This window comes from Petromyzon marinus, chromosome 35 (assembly GCF_048934315.1).
Source record: "Petromyzon marinus isolate PM22_M1 ecotype Great Lakes invasive population chromosome 35, UKy_Petmar_22M1.pri1.0, whole genome shotgun sequence".
Classification (NCBI taxonomy): Eukaryota; Metazoa; Chordata; class Hyperoartia; order Petromyzontiformes; family Petromyzontidae; genus Petromyzon; species Petromyzon marinus.
In genome coordinates, this window is record NC_133701.1 from 4,698,742 (window position 1) to 4,715,294 (window position 16,553).

General features: G+C 41.1%; 1 protein-coding gene across 4 annotated transcripts in view; it reads right to left on the reverse strand.

Annotated features, from left to right (window-relative positions):
- The window catches only part of LOC116948878 (lysine-specific demethylase 4C-like), a 35,860-nt gene that overhangs the window by 8,694 nt on the left and 10,613 nt on the right, over positions 1-16,553 (reverse strand). For 3 of the 4 annotated variants that reach the window (XM_032966081.2, XM_032966080.2, XM_032966082.2), the window contains exons 9-18: positions 9,778-9,998; positions 8,330-8,463; positions 6,883-7,163; positions 6,304-6,459; positions 5,578-5,686; positions 4,015-4,190; positions 2,699-2,912; positions 2,334-2,410; positions 1,701-1,756; positions 937-1,045 (exon numbers count right to left, since the gene is read on the reverse strand). In XM_032966081.2, coding sequence (XP_032821972.1) covers positions 937-1,045; positions 1,701-1,756; positions 2,334-2,410; positions 2,699-2,912; positions 4,015-4,190; positions 5,578-5,686; positions 6,304-6,459; positions 6,883-7,163; positions 8,330-8,463; positions 9,778-9,998 — 1,533 coding nt within the window. The remainder of the gene's footprint in view (positions 1-936; positions 1,046-1,700; positions 1,757-2,333; positions 2,411-2,698; positions 2,913-4,014; positions 4,191-5,577; positions 5,687-6,303; positions 6,460-6,882; positions 7,164-8,329; positions 8,464-9,777; positions 9,999-16,553) is intronic. The other variant, XM_032966083.2, reaches the window with a different exon arrangement.

Here is a 16,553-nt window from a genome sequence, read left to right on the forward strand (position 1 = left end):
CATTTGGCTAACGGCAGACCAATCAAACACCAAGTCTTTCGGTTAAAAGGTGACGCATAAAAAAGCGATGCAATTTTTTACAGTGACAGTGAGCTAAACGATCGTTAGCTTTGCAAGCAAAGCATCCCGAGTGCTAGGCAAGCGCGCAGAGCAGCAGCTGCTCAACAGAAAGTATCCAAGCAGGGCTGCAAAACAGCTCGTAGTGTGGCGGGACAGACGGCGCCGGATGCTAATGACTTTGCTCTGATTAAAGAGGATCTGTAACTGGGTGCGTTCCAGGTTAAAAGCACATTTAATGTCCGGCGAGCTCTCCCTGCCTGCGTGAACTGGATTGCCAACGTCTGTGCACTAATCAGGCCCTGTCTCTTAATGGTTGGCAGAATTCCTCTGCAGCATTAACATTTGCCAGCTGCTTACAAACGCACATGTACAGACAAATATGTTGTAGATGCAATTTTTTTTTACATTTTCAGCCTCATAAACGCTTAGATTGTCTTCCACAATGCAAATAATTCTGCTCTACATGCAAACCAAGATGTCATTGTAAACCTTAGCTATGAAATGATCAAGCACCATGAGCTAAACATTTACCAAGGTTCAGCATATGTTGGGTTGTGTTTGAGTTGAAACAAAATGCTTTTCGACTCGAGTATGATGATCAGTCCTTTGTCAATCTACTGCTGGATGAAGACTTGCCCATGTGAAATATGATAGGGGGTGTTCGACTACTTCACCACAATGGTCAGTGCAGGTTGATGAAGCTGGGGGTTGTCCTGGAACCAGTTCAGATATCACTCACCACTGACGATAGGAGACTGGAATCGAACTCTGGTCATCGAGCTCATAGTAAGGGTGCGCTTAACAACTATCTCGCACTGCTCTGCCCCACCTTACGATAGCACATCAATAAGAAACCAAATAAAACCAATCAAGTACCAGTTTCCACCGGGGAGGAGGGATGCGGCTGATGTCCACTGGTCTCCTCTCCATTACATTCACAAAGCGCGCCTCAGTCACTGCCACCGCGCACATCACGTGCACCCATCTGTAAACGGTCGCACGACATACGACACCCGCTTGTCAAGAACGCCCGCCCACACCACAACGGAGCATATCAAATGTGGTAGCTGGGTACAAAAAACTGCACGTGCAAAAAAAACAACATCTGCCAGGCAGCATCACATCCGAGTGTTGCGGCCATACAAGCGCAACTCAAATCAACGTGCGTCTTGTGGTGCGCGCAAATTCCACATGGACTGCACTTCGAACCAATCGCAAGCGTCCAAGTGCAAAATAATTAACATCTAAAGATCAGGAATAAATTACTGCCCTACGAGAATACCTGCCAATCAAAATGTAAAACCTGCAAAATTATTATTTACCCAGAGGAAGGCATATATGAAAATGAATAAAACCGTTTTATTTAAAATCCGTAAAACCCATTAAGCATGTTTGTTTTGAATAACAAAAGGTAATTGAAGAAGCGGCACTAAAACACTTCAGAGACAAAGTATTTGCACCGAAATGGATTTGGACCGTGTACATTACTAAATACGCTGTGTTTATAGCCTGCGGAACTGTGCGACTCGGTGCACTATGCATCAAACTAAAGACTTCTGCTACCATAACATGTTAAGGTATACGAGCTGCTTGGTACTACGTGATGTGGCCCTATGGAGACCACGGCTGCTGCTCCATACCTGTTGTCTGTGGTCTGTTGGAGGGCACCTCCTCTCAAATTGCATAGGCAGCAATCCTAAGATAAAGCAAACAAGCACAAATACACAATAATTGCAACAACCAGTTGCATATTAAAACGGACATCCATAATAGGCATAGCGACACCAAAAAAAACTTTGCAAAGCAATAAGAATTGATTTAAGAAATATATACAATTTAGATGTTGAAACATTTTCACATAAAAATTGTACACGAATAAAGCATACATCTGTTGCATTTTGCACCCATAAGCACTGCTGTAGCTAGTTGAACATTAAGTGACAGCACGATTGAACACTAAATAATTATTGCCGGAGATAAATTGTATAAAAGCAGAATGTAATCAAATGCAAATTTGGCTTGAAAACATATCCCTCTCCTTTGCAGGTCCTAACACTAACATATACTAATCAAATATTAAAATATCTACTACCTACAATACTGACATCAAGTCTGGTTGACTGTGACATTATGAAAACATTAAGGAATAATACATTTATATTACAGTAAATTTTCTTGAGGTTTGTGCTTAAGTGGAGGTACTATTTCAGTGATGGAATATTGCAATGTAGCTTCAGACTAAAAGATTTTAGTGAAAAGTCAAATGGACTCACCACAGTCCAGGCCTCCGCAGCACATCGAGAGCATTTCCAGCCATCTGACAAGGATTGTGCCCCGACCCCATAACAACCTGTCACGGCAAACCACACAGCCATCACGGCACACCATTACAGCACGCAAAACCAATTACCAGGGGAGGCCAGCCACCGCCATTATGGCAGCACAACAAAGCTCTCCGCTAATCGAGCCGAGCACTCTCTCACACGCGCGTGCACGCGCACACAAACAAGAAACGTGCCGCGCCGAACAGAAACTAAAGCACAAGTGCCACTCGCAAAAAGCTGGGTTTTTTTAGGTTGAGAGACGTACACAGTCCACAAGACAGAGGTGAGCAAAGGGTGGGGGTGAGAACTCTTACTTGCGTGCACCTGCAGGCAACACTTTGCACAGGAGATGAGGGTGCTGGTGCCGTCCTCGTTAAGCAGGGAGCCGCCGGGCAGTGGGTCTGTGTTCTCCCCGCACGACGCGTAGCACATTTCGGGGATGAGCGGCTTTGTCTGCGTGCCCACGGTGGGCACGTTCATCCCAGAAGTGGTGCTTGAACTCTCGGGGGGCTCTTCTTCGGCTTCCGACTGAAGCCATACGAATATGTGGATTTTGTTGGGGCGAAAATGTAATAGGTACGTATGAAAAACACATGTAGACACGTAAAATGCTTGTGTGCTTCTGGGTGCTACAGAAGTAGAACGATTCTAGCCTCAGGCTTGCTCATATCAACTAGATGTTTCACCAACAGGAAGGTAACACTTTGCTAACTTTGATGACCAAAACTATTCCTAGTATAAGGAATCTGACAAACATTCGTGCTGGTCAATTAAAATACCATCCCCGTATGAAAATTAAGGAACAAATTTAAAAAAGATTCTCCAAGAGAAACAGTACATTTTAAATAATTGCATGTGTGATTTAGGCATATTGTAAATGCAACTGCACCTCAAAGCAACCTTTAAAATAACATCCATGTGTAATGTGGCTATACGATTATCGATTGGAAAAGCCAATCTAACCAATTATTCACCAATGTACATGCTGCGAACAAGCCTTGCTATCTCTAGCATGGCTTCATGTTCCAATTTGTGTTGTTAAATGCTATTGTTACTGCAGCAGGCAATGTGGTCAGAATGTCAATAGGGGTTAAATGGAATGCCTGGGTTACTAAGCACTTTTGGACTCCCGAGACCAGCACTCTGGAAGACTCTTAAAAAGGCAAATGTTCATATCCTATGTATCTTTAGAATCGAATATGTTACTCTGTATTGGGCCATAAAGTGTATTGAGTTTACAATACACCTGCATAGTCAAGGTCTTCAATTGTTTTTTTAAATCAAAATTCAGAGGAAAACTGAGCAAAAACTAATTTTTTTTATTTAAAGTCCAAAGATAAATTTAGAAGGACATCTGGGGATAACTTTCAGTAAGACTACAGGGGATGAAAAGCATTTTTTCCAATTATTTAATTCAATCTGATAAGGAAATCAAAGTTTGTTTTTCAAAACAATACACTCATCCCACAGGAAAGACTGCTGTCTCTTAACATTTAATAGAGAAAACTGGCAAAAGCAGTGCATGTTCAACAAGAATCTTAACGCAAAGCCTCACACAGCAGCTATGAAAAGAGGCGTAGAGTACCAAGTGAATAATGTGGTGTGTGGGTAGGCAAAACAGGCGCCTTACCCTGTAGTAGGGGTGGAAGAGAGTGCAGATGGCACAGTAGGGCTCATTGCGAGCTGCTGCCGCGTTGTATTCGCGCTCGGCCAGGAAGCTGTGCGGCCGGGTCTGCCACAGGTGCGCCAGTGGCCGTGCCCACGACTCGGCCTCCGACTCCTCCTCGGACACCACTTCCGGCAATTCTGCGAGGAGTGTTGTGTTTGTAGACACGTTAGCACAAGTAGGCAATGGATGGGCACTTGCTACTGGGGAGAAGAATTCACAGCTTATACAAATTAGGCTTGATGTCAGAGATGTGTTTATGTAACTTTACTACAACTTAAACAGGCAGCACAGAGGAATGACAAAACATAAGGTCTTAATTTGCCCAAATAACTAATTTTACAAAGACACTCATTATTCCTGTAGACAAGTCCATAAGAGAGCCCCAAAATCTGGTCATATGGGTCAACCTTAATTTCAAGGATTGGGTCACATTAAGCAAGTGCAGACAAAAAGACAGGAGAACCTTTCCAAGTGTGCACCCTGAGAGACACGCGCACACGAACGATAATTCAAACACACCAGGGAAAGCACATCTAATTTGCACCAAGCACATGTAAACTTCAGATATAAGACGATAATAAAATGTGCAGCCCACATCTCAGAATAAAATAAACACCATATTTTACAAATTATGCTGCCAAGAATTTTACATACAATTACCTGCAGTTCAAAATTAAAATGACATATGATAGCTTAAAAAAATCAGCTTTCTCTGCATAAGTTATTTCTTCGTTATATTTATCTCTACAGACCTGTTTCAAATGCATTTCATTACAAGCAAGAAAGACTGAAAACAGAATTTTTTTTGCTAAATTAACTACCAATTGGTTGCAAATTCACATAAAAGGATATTCAAGTCACTGCCAATGCTCAGTAAACCGACTGAGTTTCATCAACCACCACTGCCTCCAGCCACCAGGCAGAAAAGTCAGAATTCTGCTAGAGTCAAATGTCAATGGTTGTGCAATATCAGGCAGACATCCCCACCATTTGCAATCAATGATACCCACTGTGGAAAGAGCAGTCTTCCCCTCCACTATGCCAAGGCACCCCCCTCCCCCGGCTCACATGAAACAAACAGCACGTGGAATTTTTACACGACAGTTTCCTCACATAGGCCCAAAGGCATATAATGCCAGGCAGCCAGTAACAAACAGCACCATTGAAGGTATAAGAGATTACATGTTTCTTGAAATAACCAAGATTATGAAAACTTGAGTAAAGGAGACGATGGGGAGGAATTCCAAAGTAGAGCAGTGTGGGAGAAGAAAAAGTCGAAAGAAAAATGTTTGGACCTGCAGTAAATAGAAGTTGAACACAGTATTGATGAGTCAAAACGGTCAGTCTAGTAGACAGTCCTAACATGGGTGGAAGAACAGTAATCCATGGCAGCAGCAAATAGAAAATATATAAAATAAATTAAGACGACCGACCGCCAGCGAGCGAGTGACTGAGTGTTGAATTAATTATCAATCAATCTCACAGCTTTAGAAATGAATTACTACTGCGGAGTGAGTGCCTCACCTTCATCGCTGGGTGACTCTTGCTTCACCACGGAGATGGGAAATCGAATGGGCAGCTTGCTCAGGGGCTGCCGCCGGCTCTTGCTCCGCTTCTTAGCTGCCATCACCTTCTAGATGAAACGTCACCCGACAACCGGCAACGTCAGCACGCAACCAGCAACCGCAGCCCGACACGGGTACTGCTTACCTTGTAGGACATTGTTTTTGCCTGTTCGTTCCCAACAACAGGCGTGTTTCACTGTTAGAAATTGCACAATCATTCATCAAGTTTATTTTCAGAGATATGTAAATCTTTGCCCCCTTGTAAAATCGATGAAACAGGGATTTAGTAGTTATGTTAGGTTCTACTTGCATAGCCAATATGACGTCTCTAAAATTCGGGATCTATTTCACTGCAATAATTTTTTTTTATGGAAAGGTAAATGTAGCAACCTCCAGTAACTGCAGGAGTCATGTAATCAAATATTTATTCTTACAGGCAACATTCAATGCACACACCATGGGCAAAAATATTTAAATCTGACTAAATAATGCATTTTTGCATGCCTATTGAGAAAACATCAATTACAATAGGCTCGCAGATATGAAACAGAGATGAGTAAAAGGTGCATTCTGGCATGATGTACGTGCACAAGTGCATTAGCACAGCCACAAGAGAAAGTAAAATATAGTTTCCAGACATGTGCAGGAGTGTGCAAGTGCAGAGTATATGGAGGCATCAGGTGACCTTGAGTACATCCTCTGGGTTGATGCAGGCTTCGATGACCATGGCCTCCCCCTCGCTCAGCTCGCCAGGGGACAGCAGCTCAAGCGCATCTGTGGCCGACTCGCCCTCCCTGCGCGGCTCCTTTACCTTTCCGCTCGTGAACTGCATGAATTCCTCCTGAAAATACGAAAGTCAGCAAGTGATGAAAAGGCAATTCAATCCTGTAACCAACAGTGTTGACGAGCGAGTGTGCGTACTGTACGCGAGAATGGAAACTACAACAATGTTAAGAATGCAAAAACATGTAAAAAGTGAAACTTTAATGAAAAAAAACACATTTTACATGAAAAGCACCTTTTATATACCAGGAATATTTAAATGTTAAGCACCATAGAGGTTACAATGTAAAGCTTTCGGGCAAGAAAGATATTTCCACATTATGTCCATAGTAACAAAACGCATTCCAACACGAATGACAAAATCTTACAAACGAAGTTCTACACTCGTTCACAATCCCACACCAAAAGTAACCGCACAAACCGGGGGAAGGGGCAACATTCTTGCCCCAGCACCGCACATGGGGGCTTCCACTCCACGTACCTGGTACGCAAAAGCATCCTTGTTGAACACCACCCGTTTGGTGACCTTGGGTTGCAGTGTGAGAAGCAGCTTGCGCTTGGCCCTCGGTTTTTCCACCGTTGCCGTGCTCTGAGGGCCATCACTAGTTTGTGGAACTTCCTCAACTTGCACGGGCTCTGGAAGCGTATCCACAGGGTACTCCTTTTGCTTCTTCTTGGATTTGCCTCCTGGGGGGGCAGCATCTTTTCCACGGAGCTTCTCCCGCGGTTTCTTTTTTGTTTTCTCAATATGCTTTGCCAAATCTGCCAAGACGGTAACACAACAGCAAGGAAAACATTGCATTACATTCATTTTATTTTGGTTAGATTTATTGTGGGCAAGGCCTACTGAGCTAACAATCTTAAAGAGCACGTCAAAGAACTGTTATGTGTATGTGTATATGCTGCAGCTGGAAAGTAAAAAGTTAAGTTTCTTGTGTACTGTGGCAACATAGGGTCTCTGTTGTTGACAGGTATGCTTGCCAACTTAATGTACGTTAGATTTATTTGTAGGACTCATTTGCAAAGAAAAAGCCTGACATTCATCATCATCACCAGACACCTGTTTACCATCAACTACAGCACGTACACCAGCAGATGCATCCTGGCTCAATCCCTGAGCATAAGGAACTCCATCTGTGTTGATACAAGGCTGGACCATCAATCGGCTAGGGTCCAACATGCTCAATGCATGTCCGAGACATGGCTATGTATTCATGGTGATGAGAGCCAGGAAGCGATCAAATTGTTTAATTAGCTAACAAATGGAGGGGCGTTGTTTTGCGAGATCCCTTGAGAGAACTCCAAAGCAACTAATTTTACCAGCCATGCCAATGTGCTGCTTCTGTTTGGGCCATAAGGCAATTGGATTCTACGCTCACTATATATTACATAAACGAGTTATGAATGCATCGGGAATATAAAGAGCTAGGAGTTTAATTTACAATACAAGACCAAATACTTCAGTGATTACCTGCAAGTGATCCATTAAACACAACGGCTGAGGGATTACACTAATTTACTTACAATCACATTTACATGTCCAGAACCGGTCGGTAGCCAATACATTTACACGTGATGAGAGCAATTAAACATCATATCAGTGCTCTGCAAACAGAATCTTTATTAGAATATTTAATTAGACTGGAAGAATCTGATGAGCTATGAAGCTCTTTTTCACATGTCCACATTACAAGGACAACATGTTCCAGTAGGCTAATACAACTTTTCACCATTTTTCCCCTGAAACCATTTTACAAACTAAGGACAACAGCTATTAACCGATGTTACAAGCTTTGCATGCAGGACAAAACACTTTTTCGCAAATGTTAACCTCCAATTGACATGACACAATTTGCCACTCAAAATGCGCTATGCATCTGAGACAAGAACGACTTGCGTTAAGCGCACGAATGAGCGGCAGCCCTCACCCCAGGTTGGGTCCCACTTGTCTTCGTCCTCAGATTTCACATCGACAGGCTCCAGTTTCACCTCTGTGTCATCAATATCTTCGTCCTCATCCTCCTCCTCTTCCTTCGCACGCACGGTCTTGAAGCGCAGCGGGCTGCGATTGCACGGAACGGCAAAAAAAACACGAGGGATGAAGTGAAGCAGTCACGTGATTTTAAAGACGGTGCTTGGCAACTAAATGAAATTACCATTCTGAGTCATTAGATTTATGCTCAAATAATGGGCAGCTTCTTATTTAAAAACAGCACGTTTTCATATGAAGATTGTTTTTGCTCCTCTTCTTTTCTCATGACAGTAAACAAAGCCTGCCTCCAGAGTTTAACCAATATATATTGACTTACAGGTTGCGTTTAATACATTTGCTTGAATATTGTTTAGGCTATAAAGAAAATAGCTCCCATCAAACACAATTAGTGCTGCAAACAATTTGATGCACATAATTAGGCACCACCACCCCCGATGTAAGAAACTACTTGAACATGATATGAAATACAATTAAACACGGCCAAGTTTTGACAAATCAATTTCTAAAATCATTACTTTGACTGCACATCAATTATCTGTGCCTTACCCAGGGACCACACACACTTTCTGTATTCATTGCCTAGAGCTATGCATGCAGATTTTAACCTAGGTTTCTTTCTGGGGACAAAAAAATATTGACTTTTGATTAAACAACAATGCGGTTAACATAATTAAGCCATTCCACCATAATGTTTTGATTAGATTGTAATGACTTGTATAACACTACAAACATGTAACACCATCAAACACATCCTTCACTACACCTAGGTACTTTTTATATCCTCATGAGAATTATAAATCACATTCTACTGAGGTGTTGACACAGTGAAGGATAAAATAAGAAATAATGGAGGTGGGGGGGATAAGGGGGGGGGGGAAATTACAGAAACTATTAACAATACTTTAAACAAAAAAATTGCACAAAGCAATGAAAAAAATGCCGAATTGATTTTCTCTGCAACTCTAAACTATGCAAGTTGTGCTGCCTGCAGGCTGAGTAATTGTGGAAGCTTGAGGCTGGGAAAAATATTGGTGTTCGAGTTTCCTTCATCAAATACTGAAGAATATGCCAATACGTTACCCACTTAGTCAGAAATTACTCAAGATTTAATTTGGTTTGGTGAATAGAACCTGGACAGAAGGCACCAGTGCAGACTTCTGTACTGAAAGGATAAATAATTCAAAGGGACTGGCTCTATGGCCCAAAATATTGACTCAATGCTGAACATTTTTCATGTTGGAAATGCATATTTCTTTAAATTTACCATGATCTCATTATCCGATTACATTATTTTTCCATTTCATTCGCTACGATTGAAAATGCAACCACTCCTACTGCCAGGTAGCACTTCTTGCTACGTGTGTAAAATGCAAGCAAACTCACTTTTCCCTCTTCTTCTTCCTCTTGACTGGCGTGAAGGTGGCGAGATATTCCTCCAGCTTGAATACCTTCCCAGTGAGGAATTCACTGGCTTCGGGGGTAGGCAGCGAGTGGTCCAGTATGTACTGATCCTTGCCCTGCTTCCACATTTCGTACCTCTCCGGCTGGAACTTGCGCACAAAGATGTCCATGGATATCTTGACCATGTCCTTCATGCAGGTGCACTGCAGGCACAGACAGGAGTGTGGTGACGACCACGTGAAGCACATTAACTAATTGAGCAGAGGACAAGAACACAACCCTCTCTATTCTGATGTGAGAACAATGATGTGATGAAGTCCATTAGGAGCTGCACACAATAAATAAAATCACATTAAACATTAAGTTGGATTATAAAGGCCAGCAAAGGTGGCAAGAAATTGTAGATTTATGAATGCACATGTATTAGATGTATTTTCATAAATGTCCTTGAAAAAATAAATTATCTACTCGACATTTATTTAATATTTGCTATTACAATTATGTAAGCAAGCTCTATTTATTAAACGAGTCCCTTTGGATGCAGACATTAATCTTCAGCCGTATTATTTTATTCCAATTTTTATTTAGCATGAAATAATTTGGTATGTACACGATGGTATGCTGCACACTGGCATACATGTATAAATTAACAATAAAAAATCCAGTCATATACAGTGAGGGAAAAAAGTATTTGATCCCCTGCTGATTTTGTACGTTTGCCCACTGACAAAGAAATGATCAGTCTATAATTTTAATGGTAGGTTTATTTGAACAGTGAGAGACAGAATAACAACAACAAAATCCAGAAAAACGATGTCAAAAATGTTATAAATTGATTGCATTTTAATGAAGAAAATAACTATTTGACCTCCTCTCAATCAGAAAAATTGCTGGCTCCCAGGTGTCTTTTATACAGGTAACGAGCTGAGATTAGGAGCACACTCTTAAAGGGAGTGCTCCTAATCTCAGCTTGTTACCTGTATAAAAGACACCTGTCCACAGAAGCAATCAATCAGATTCCAAACTCTCCACCATGGCCAAGACCAAAGAGCTCTCCAAGGATGTCAGGGACAAGATTGTCGACCTACACAAGGCTGGAATGGGCTACAAGACCATTGCCAAGCAGCTTGGTGAGAAGGTGACAACAGCTGGTGCAATTATTTGCAAATGGAAGAAATACAAAAGAACTGTCAATCTCCTTTGGACTGGGGCTCCATGCAAGATCTCACCTCGTGGAGTTGCAATGATCATGAGAACGGTGAGGAATCAGCCCAGAACTGGACGGGAGGATCTTGTCAGTGATCTCAAGGCAGCTGGGACCATAGTCACCAAGAAAACAATTGGTAACACACTACGCTGTGAAGGACTGAAATCCTGCAGCGTCCGCAAGGTCCCCCTGCTCAAGAAAGCACGTATATATGCCCATCTGAAGTTTGCCAATGAACATCTGAATGATTCAGAAGACAACTGGGTGAAAGTGTTGTGGTCAGATGAGACACAACGGAGCTCTTTGGCATGAACTCAACTCGCCGTGTTTGGAGGAGGAATGCTGCCTATGACCCCAAGAACACCATCCCCACCGTCAAACATGGAGGTGGAAACATTATGCTTTGGGGGTGTTTTTCTGCTAAGGGGACAGGACAACTTCACCGCATCAAAGGGACGATGGACGGGGCCATCTACCATCAAATCTTGGGTGAGAACCTTCTTCCCTCAGCCAGGGCATTGAAAATGGGGCGTGGATGGGTATTCCAGCATGACAATGACCCAAAACACACGGCCAAGGCAACAAAGGAGTGGCTCAAGAAGAAGCACATAAAGGTCCTGGAGTGGCCTAGCCAATCTCCAGACCTTAAACGCATAGAAAATCTGTGGAGGGAGCTGAAGGGTCGAGTTGCCAAACGTCAGCCTCGAAACCTTAATGACTTGGAGAAGATCTGCAAAGAGGAGTGGGACAAAATCCCTCCTGAGGTGTGTGCAAGCCTGGTGGCCAACTACAAGAAACGTCTCACCTCTGTGATTGCCAACAAGGATTTTGCCACCAAGTACTAGGTCATGTTATGCAGAGGGGTCAAATACTTATTTCCCTCATTAAAATGCAAATCAATGTATAACATTATGACATGCGTTTTTCTGGATTTTGTTGTTGCTATTCTGTCTCTCACTGCTCAAATAAACCTACCATTAAAATTATAGACTGGTACTTTCTTTGTCAGTGGGCAAACGTACAAAATCAGCAGAGGATCAAATACTTTTTTCCCCTTACTGTAGTGCAGGCCACAATACAGTTGTTTTTATGGAGAAACTTGCCTGCAGAGCTGCCAGCCCTTGAAGGAGGGCACAAAGGACATTTATTTTCCCACTGACTGAGTAATAGGGTCAGTTGTGAGCAAGCTCCCTCCATTAAAAGTAAATTCTGTTAAATTGTTATCGTATCCTCAAATACATAGTTCACAAAATCAAACATTAGACAATGTGCCGTGAAATCAAAGTGTGCCATGCAACACTGCGCTATCTGTAGAAAAGCAACATAAATAAGACAAGGCATATTCTTAGCTCTTTCGGTAGTCACGTTGAAGGGAACAAATAAAATAATAAAATATATATTGTTTCAACGTGACTTTACCGAAAGAGCTAAGAATATGAATTACTGCAGTCACGAAAGCTTTAAATCTAAATTTAAGACAAGGCAGTTGAGTTCCCTATCCTGTAAAAGGTATTAGAAAACTAATGACAAAACATTTCCCTTCCCATCCTCAGACCCACATCACATTCCAGGGCTGACCAATTAACTTTTTTGCTTTGTTATGGACTTTTCATTTATTTCAAGGGCAGCCCACTGTATGGCAGTGTCATAAAAAACATTCACAACCTTGAAAGAAAATTAATTGGAACCGAGCTGTGGAATGACTGAAGTTAATCAAATTTTTGTTTCGTATTATAACTCAAGACATAATACTTGTACAAAACCTATGCAGATAACCAAGCTTTGGGACATTGCATAGATTTGATATTCCAATATAAGCTTTGTACGTCATCCAAGCATAATCTCAAAAAATGACCAAATGTATGTGTGCCTCCATGTATAAATTCCAGTTGCACACTCGACAAAAACCTGGAAAAAAGTTACTTTTTAGATTTAGAATCGGTCAAACTTTCAAGGAATTATATTGAAATAAGAAAAATAAAGGTCAACAAATACTTATCCACACTCCTAACCCTGGACAGCTACAAAACCTAAACTGATGTTTTAGAATGGTAATGGTCCTATTGTACAAAGTGGCCAGGTCATAAAACCCCGTACTGCCACTTGCCCACCATTTGCTAACAATAACTACACAAATGGCGTGCCTTTCACTCTCCGAATACCATTCTCAGACATCTCCTGGGAGGCTTGAAGAGTGGATATTCCCATCGCCATGCAAACCTGACAGTTCGTGAAAGTGCACAGCATCGGAGAAATTGCCGAGATATATTATCCTTCATTACTTGTCAGCACAAGGCAGAAAGTATGCTGCATGCGTGGGCACAGTCGACCTCGCCCCAACACAGGGCCACCCTCCATACAAAACCCATCATGCCGGGGACAAAAAGCACAACGTTGCAGAATATAGGCCAGCATGTCCAAACCCTTAAGGTAAAGTAGCAGGCCACAGTAACACAAAATAACAGCTTCAATGAAGCAAGTATAGTTATAAGGTATTATTCAAGTTGAGTGAAAGACTGGATTATGATGATTTTTCAAAACCTAGAAATTAGTGATATCCACCAGGGTGGCGGTGGTTTAGGGAAACATTATTTTAAAGAAAACTTTGTTATAGAAAAGTTAAGGTAATGTGATATCCATGTGGGAATAGGTTCGCTGCATCGATTTTTGCCTTCGACCAATTGCTTTGGTTTCTTGTCGATACCTGGCACGCCGGGGTTCACATTATCATGCCATACTCGAGTTGCAGGGAACGTTAATAACACTGTTACTTGACAGTAAAAGATAAGAATTCCCTAAGGGCATTAGGAATAACTGAGTCATCTTGCCTTGCATTATCAATGGATAATTCAGGCTGTCACTCTTGGCTGTGTTTGTTTCTGTAGGGATTGAGATAATCGATGTTTAGGGTTTGTTTTTCCAATAATTCCCAGCCTCATTTACCTTTCCCGTTCACCTTCCAGTCTAATTGTGGGCGACCTTGTGGTTTGGGTTTGCGTTACACATGATATCCCACAGAAGGCACCGCACAAAAAAGGTCATGATGAGATGACGAAGCCACGGGGACCCTTGGTGGTTGCGCATTGCACTTGGGAGCTTAAGAGTGGCCTTTCCAAGGAGTGTTCATTACAGCAAACACGCATTTGTACCAACAATGCTTTAGCTGGGATGCAAATTGTAAAAAAATAATTGCATCCTCCGAGCAATTACATTGCCATGAAAAATATGTCGCAAAATATAGTAACAATACTGCAGTTTTAATTCTAACATATGAAAACGACATTGTTGGAGTCGCATCCTCTCCTTTAAATTGAATTGCTTAAATGTTTACAGCATGATGTGCAAATTACCTAAAGTTTTATGAGCAACTAAAACAAGCAATATTCCACATCAATCAAATTCCCAGACCTTGTGGTATTTAATTACCATAGTACTAATTTTTAGAGACTTTACTTAAACAAAGTGATCCACATTAAGTGCTTTACAACTATGTCACCTGCTCCAAGCTCTGAGCATTATTGATTGTGCAACACTTTGCTTGACAGGCTGGCTGGAGCCTTCATTAATTTAAGAAGACTTACCCAAAATGAGATTTCAAATTTTCATTTAGTTCATAATACCATTTGTGATGTTTTTTTTATTTCCCACCCCCTTCCAAAAAAATCATCAAAAGCAAATCACGAATGACTCATCAAACCACTGGATTAAAATGTGAAAACATTTTTGGTCATTCTCATTTGCATTTAACATAGTTGCATGAATCAAAGTTTGTATCACATTTGAATGAGCAAATTTTCAATTCCATTTCATTGCTTGTGCTTTTAAGTACAACGATCTATCATTTTAAGGAGCCTTAGGAACTAATGAGCTTTGAAAATCAAGTTCAAAATTCAACGGATTTGCAAGTAATGAAGCTTATGAGCATATGAAATCGTTCAACTTTGCCAAGTTATTGTTATTCTGATGATTGATATGACTATTTATTGTATTCATGTTGTGCAATGGTGGTTGATACATTCTGAGTGAATTTTAATTTATTTAAATCGGTACAATTTTCATATTTGTGTTGAATGGCGCACGTGCTGCACATGCTACGAATTAATATAATCGTTAAAGTGTGCTGGCAGGACTGCACATTTTTACGCATCATCTCAAAAGGACAAACATGGTCACTGGAAGTATTATAATGTAATAAATAATGCAGGAGGCACTTGTTCTCTTTGAGGAAATAAAGGGCAAAAGATATGCGAGTAAATGAAGTAATGGAGGTCTCTAAAAGCACAAACCAGGGTTCAGGTTGCAGCAGTGGTCTGCAACCAGGCAAGACGAAACCTCCCCAGGGAAGATCCCTTTAAACTACTAACGGCAATGCACAGATCAGCATTGCGTACATAAACACTCAATGGAAAGGGCAACATACGGCCACAAACAACACTAGCAATACACAATGCAACAAAGCATCAACCAATTAAAATTGACTTGGAAAAGTGGCACATCAACCAAATATATATATATACACAAGTTTGAAAAGAACCCACATAAAACAGCTCAATGTGTTTATGTACAATAGTAGCATTAGTTAATATTTTTTACAGCAACCAAGTAGTAATGAGCAACAAGCAATAATTTAAGAGAATAAATAAATAGCAACAAGAACTTGGGACTGATAGCAATATTCACAAGATGCCCAGGACTTCAAACAATGCGAAAAAGAGAAACCTGATTGATTTGAGCTCACAAACCCCAAATATGATATTCGGCATTATAGCCAACAAGCAGCAAAACAAATGCATGCCAATATTGCCTCAAGACAGAATGGTGCACATTTGCTATTATCGTAAAGTGCACGTGTCTATTCCGTGGTGTTTGCTGCCACACAGTGGGAAAATGCCCTCACTGCATCTCAAATACAAATCAAAATGTAAAATATTAGCATCAATGTTTCCCAAAGCTCCCCCAGCAAGGAGCAAAACAGCGTAACCGTGAAAACCCATCCACAGGAGTATATTACAATCATAGTTTTCACTTTAACCCCCGTACAATGCTGCACACGTATAGCCAAAGGTATCCATAATATATTTTTTGGGTTAGATTGCGTAAATGTTGTAAAAAAACCTGCACAGTAAAACCTTGGTTTGCGAGCATAATTCGTTACGGAAACGTGTTTGTAATCCAAAGCACTCGTATATCAAAGCACTCGTATATCAAAGCGAATTTCCCCATAAGAAATCATGGAAACTCCGATGATTCGTTCCACAACCCAAAAATATATTCATATAAAAATTAATACAAAATACCTTTTTTTATATTTGTATTATTTAAATTGAATATAAAGTAATCAAATTTATTAATTTAATTTAATAGTGGCTGGTGTGAGGGAGACAAGAGAGAGGAGGGTTATTGTGTAGGACGACTTTCGCTGTCACTAACGGAATCACTGCTATCTGTTGGATCACTGTAATATGTTTCTTTTTGTGCGACTTCAACAAGGAATCTATCCAATGACACTTGCTTTTAACTCCTTTTGAGGATTTCGCGAAAATGTGACATA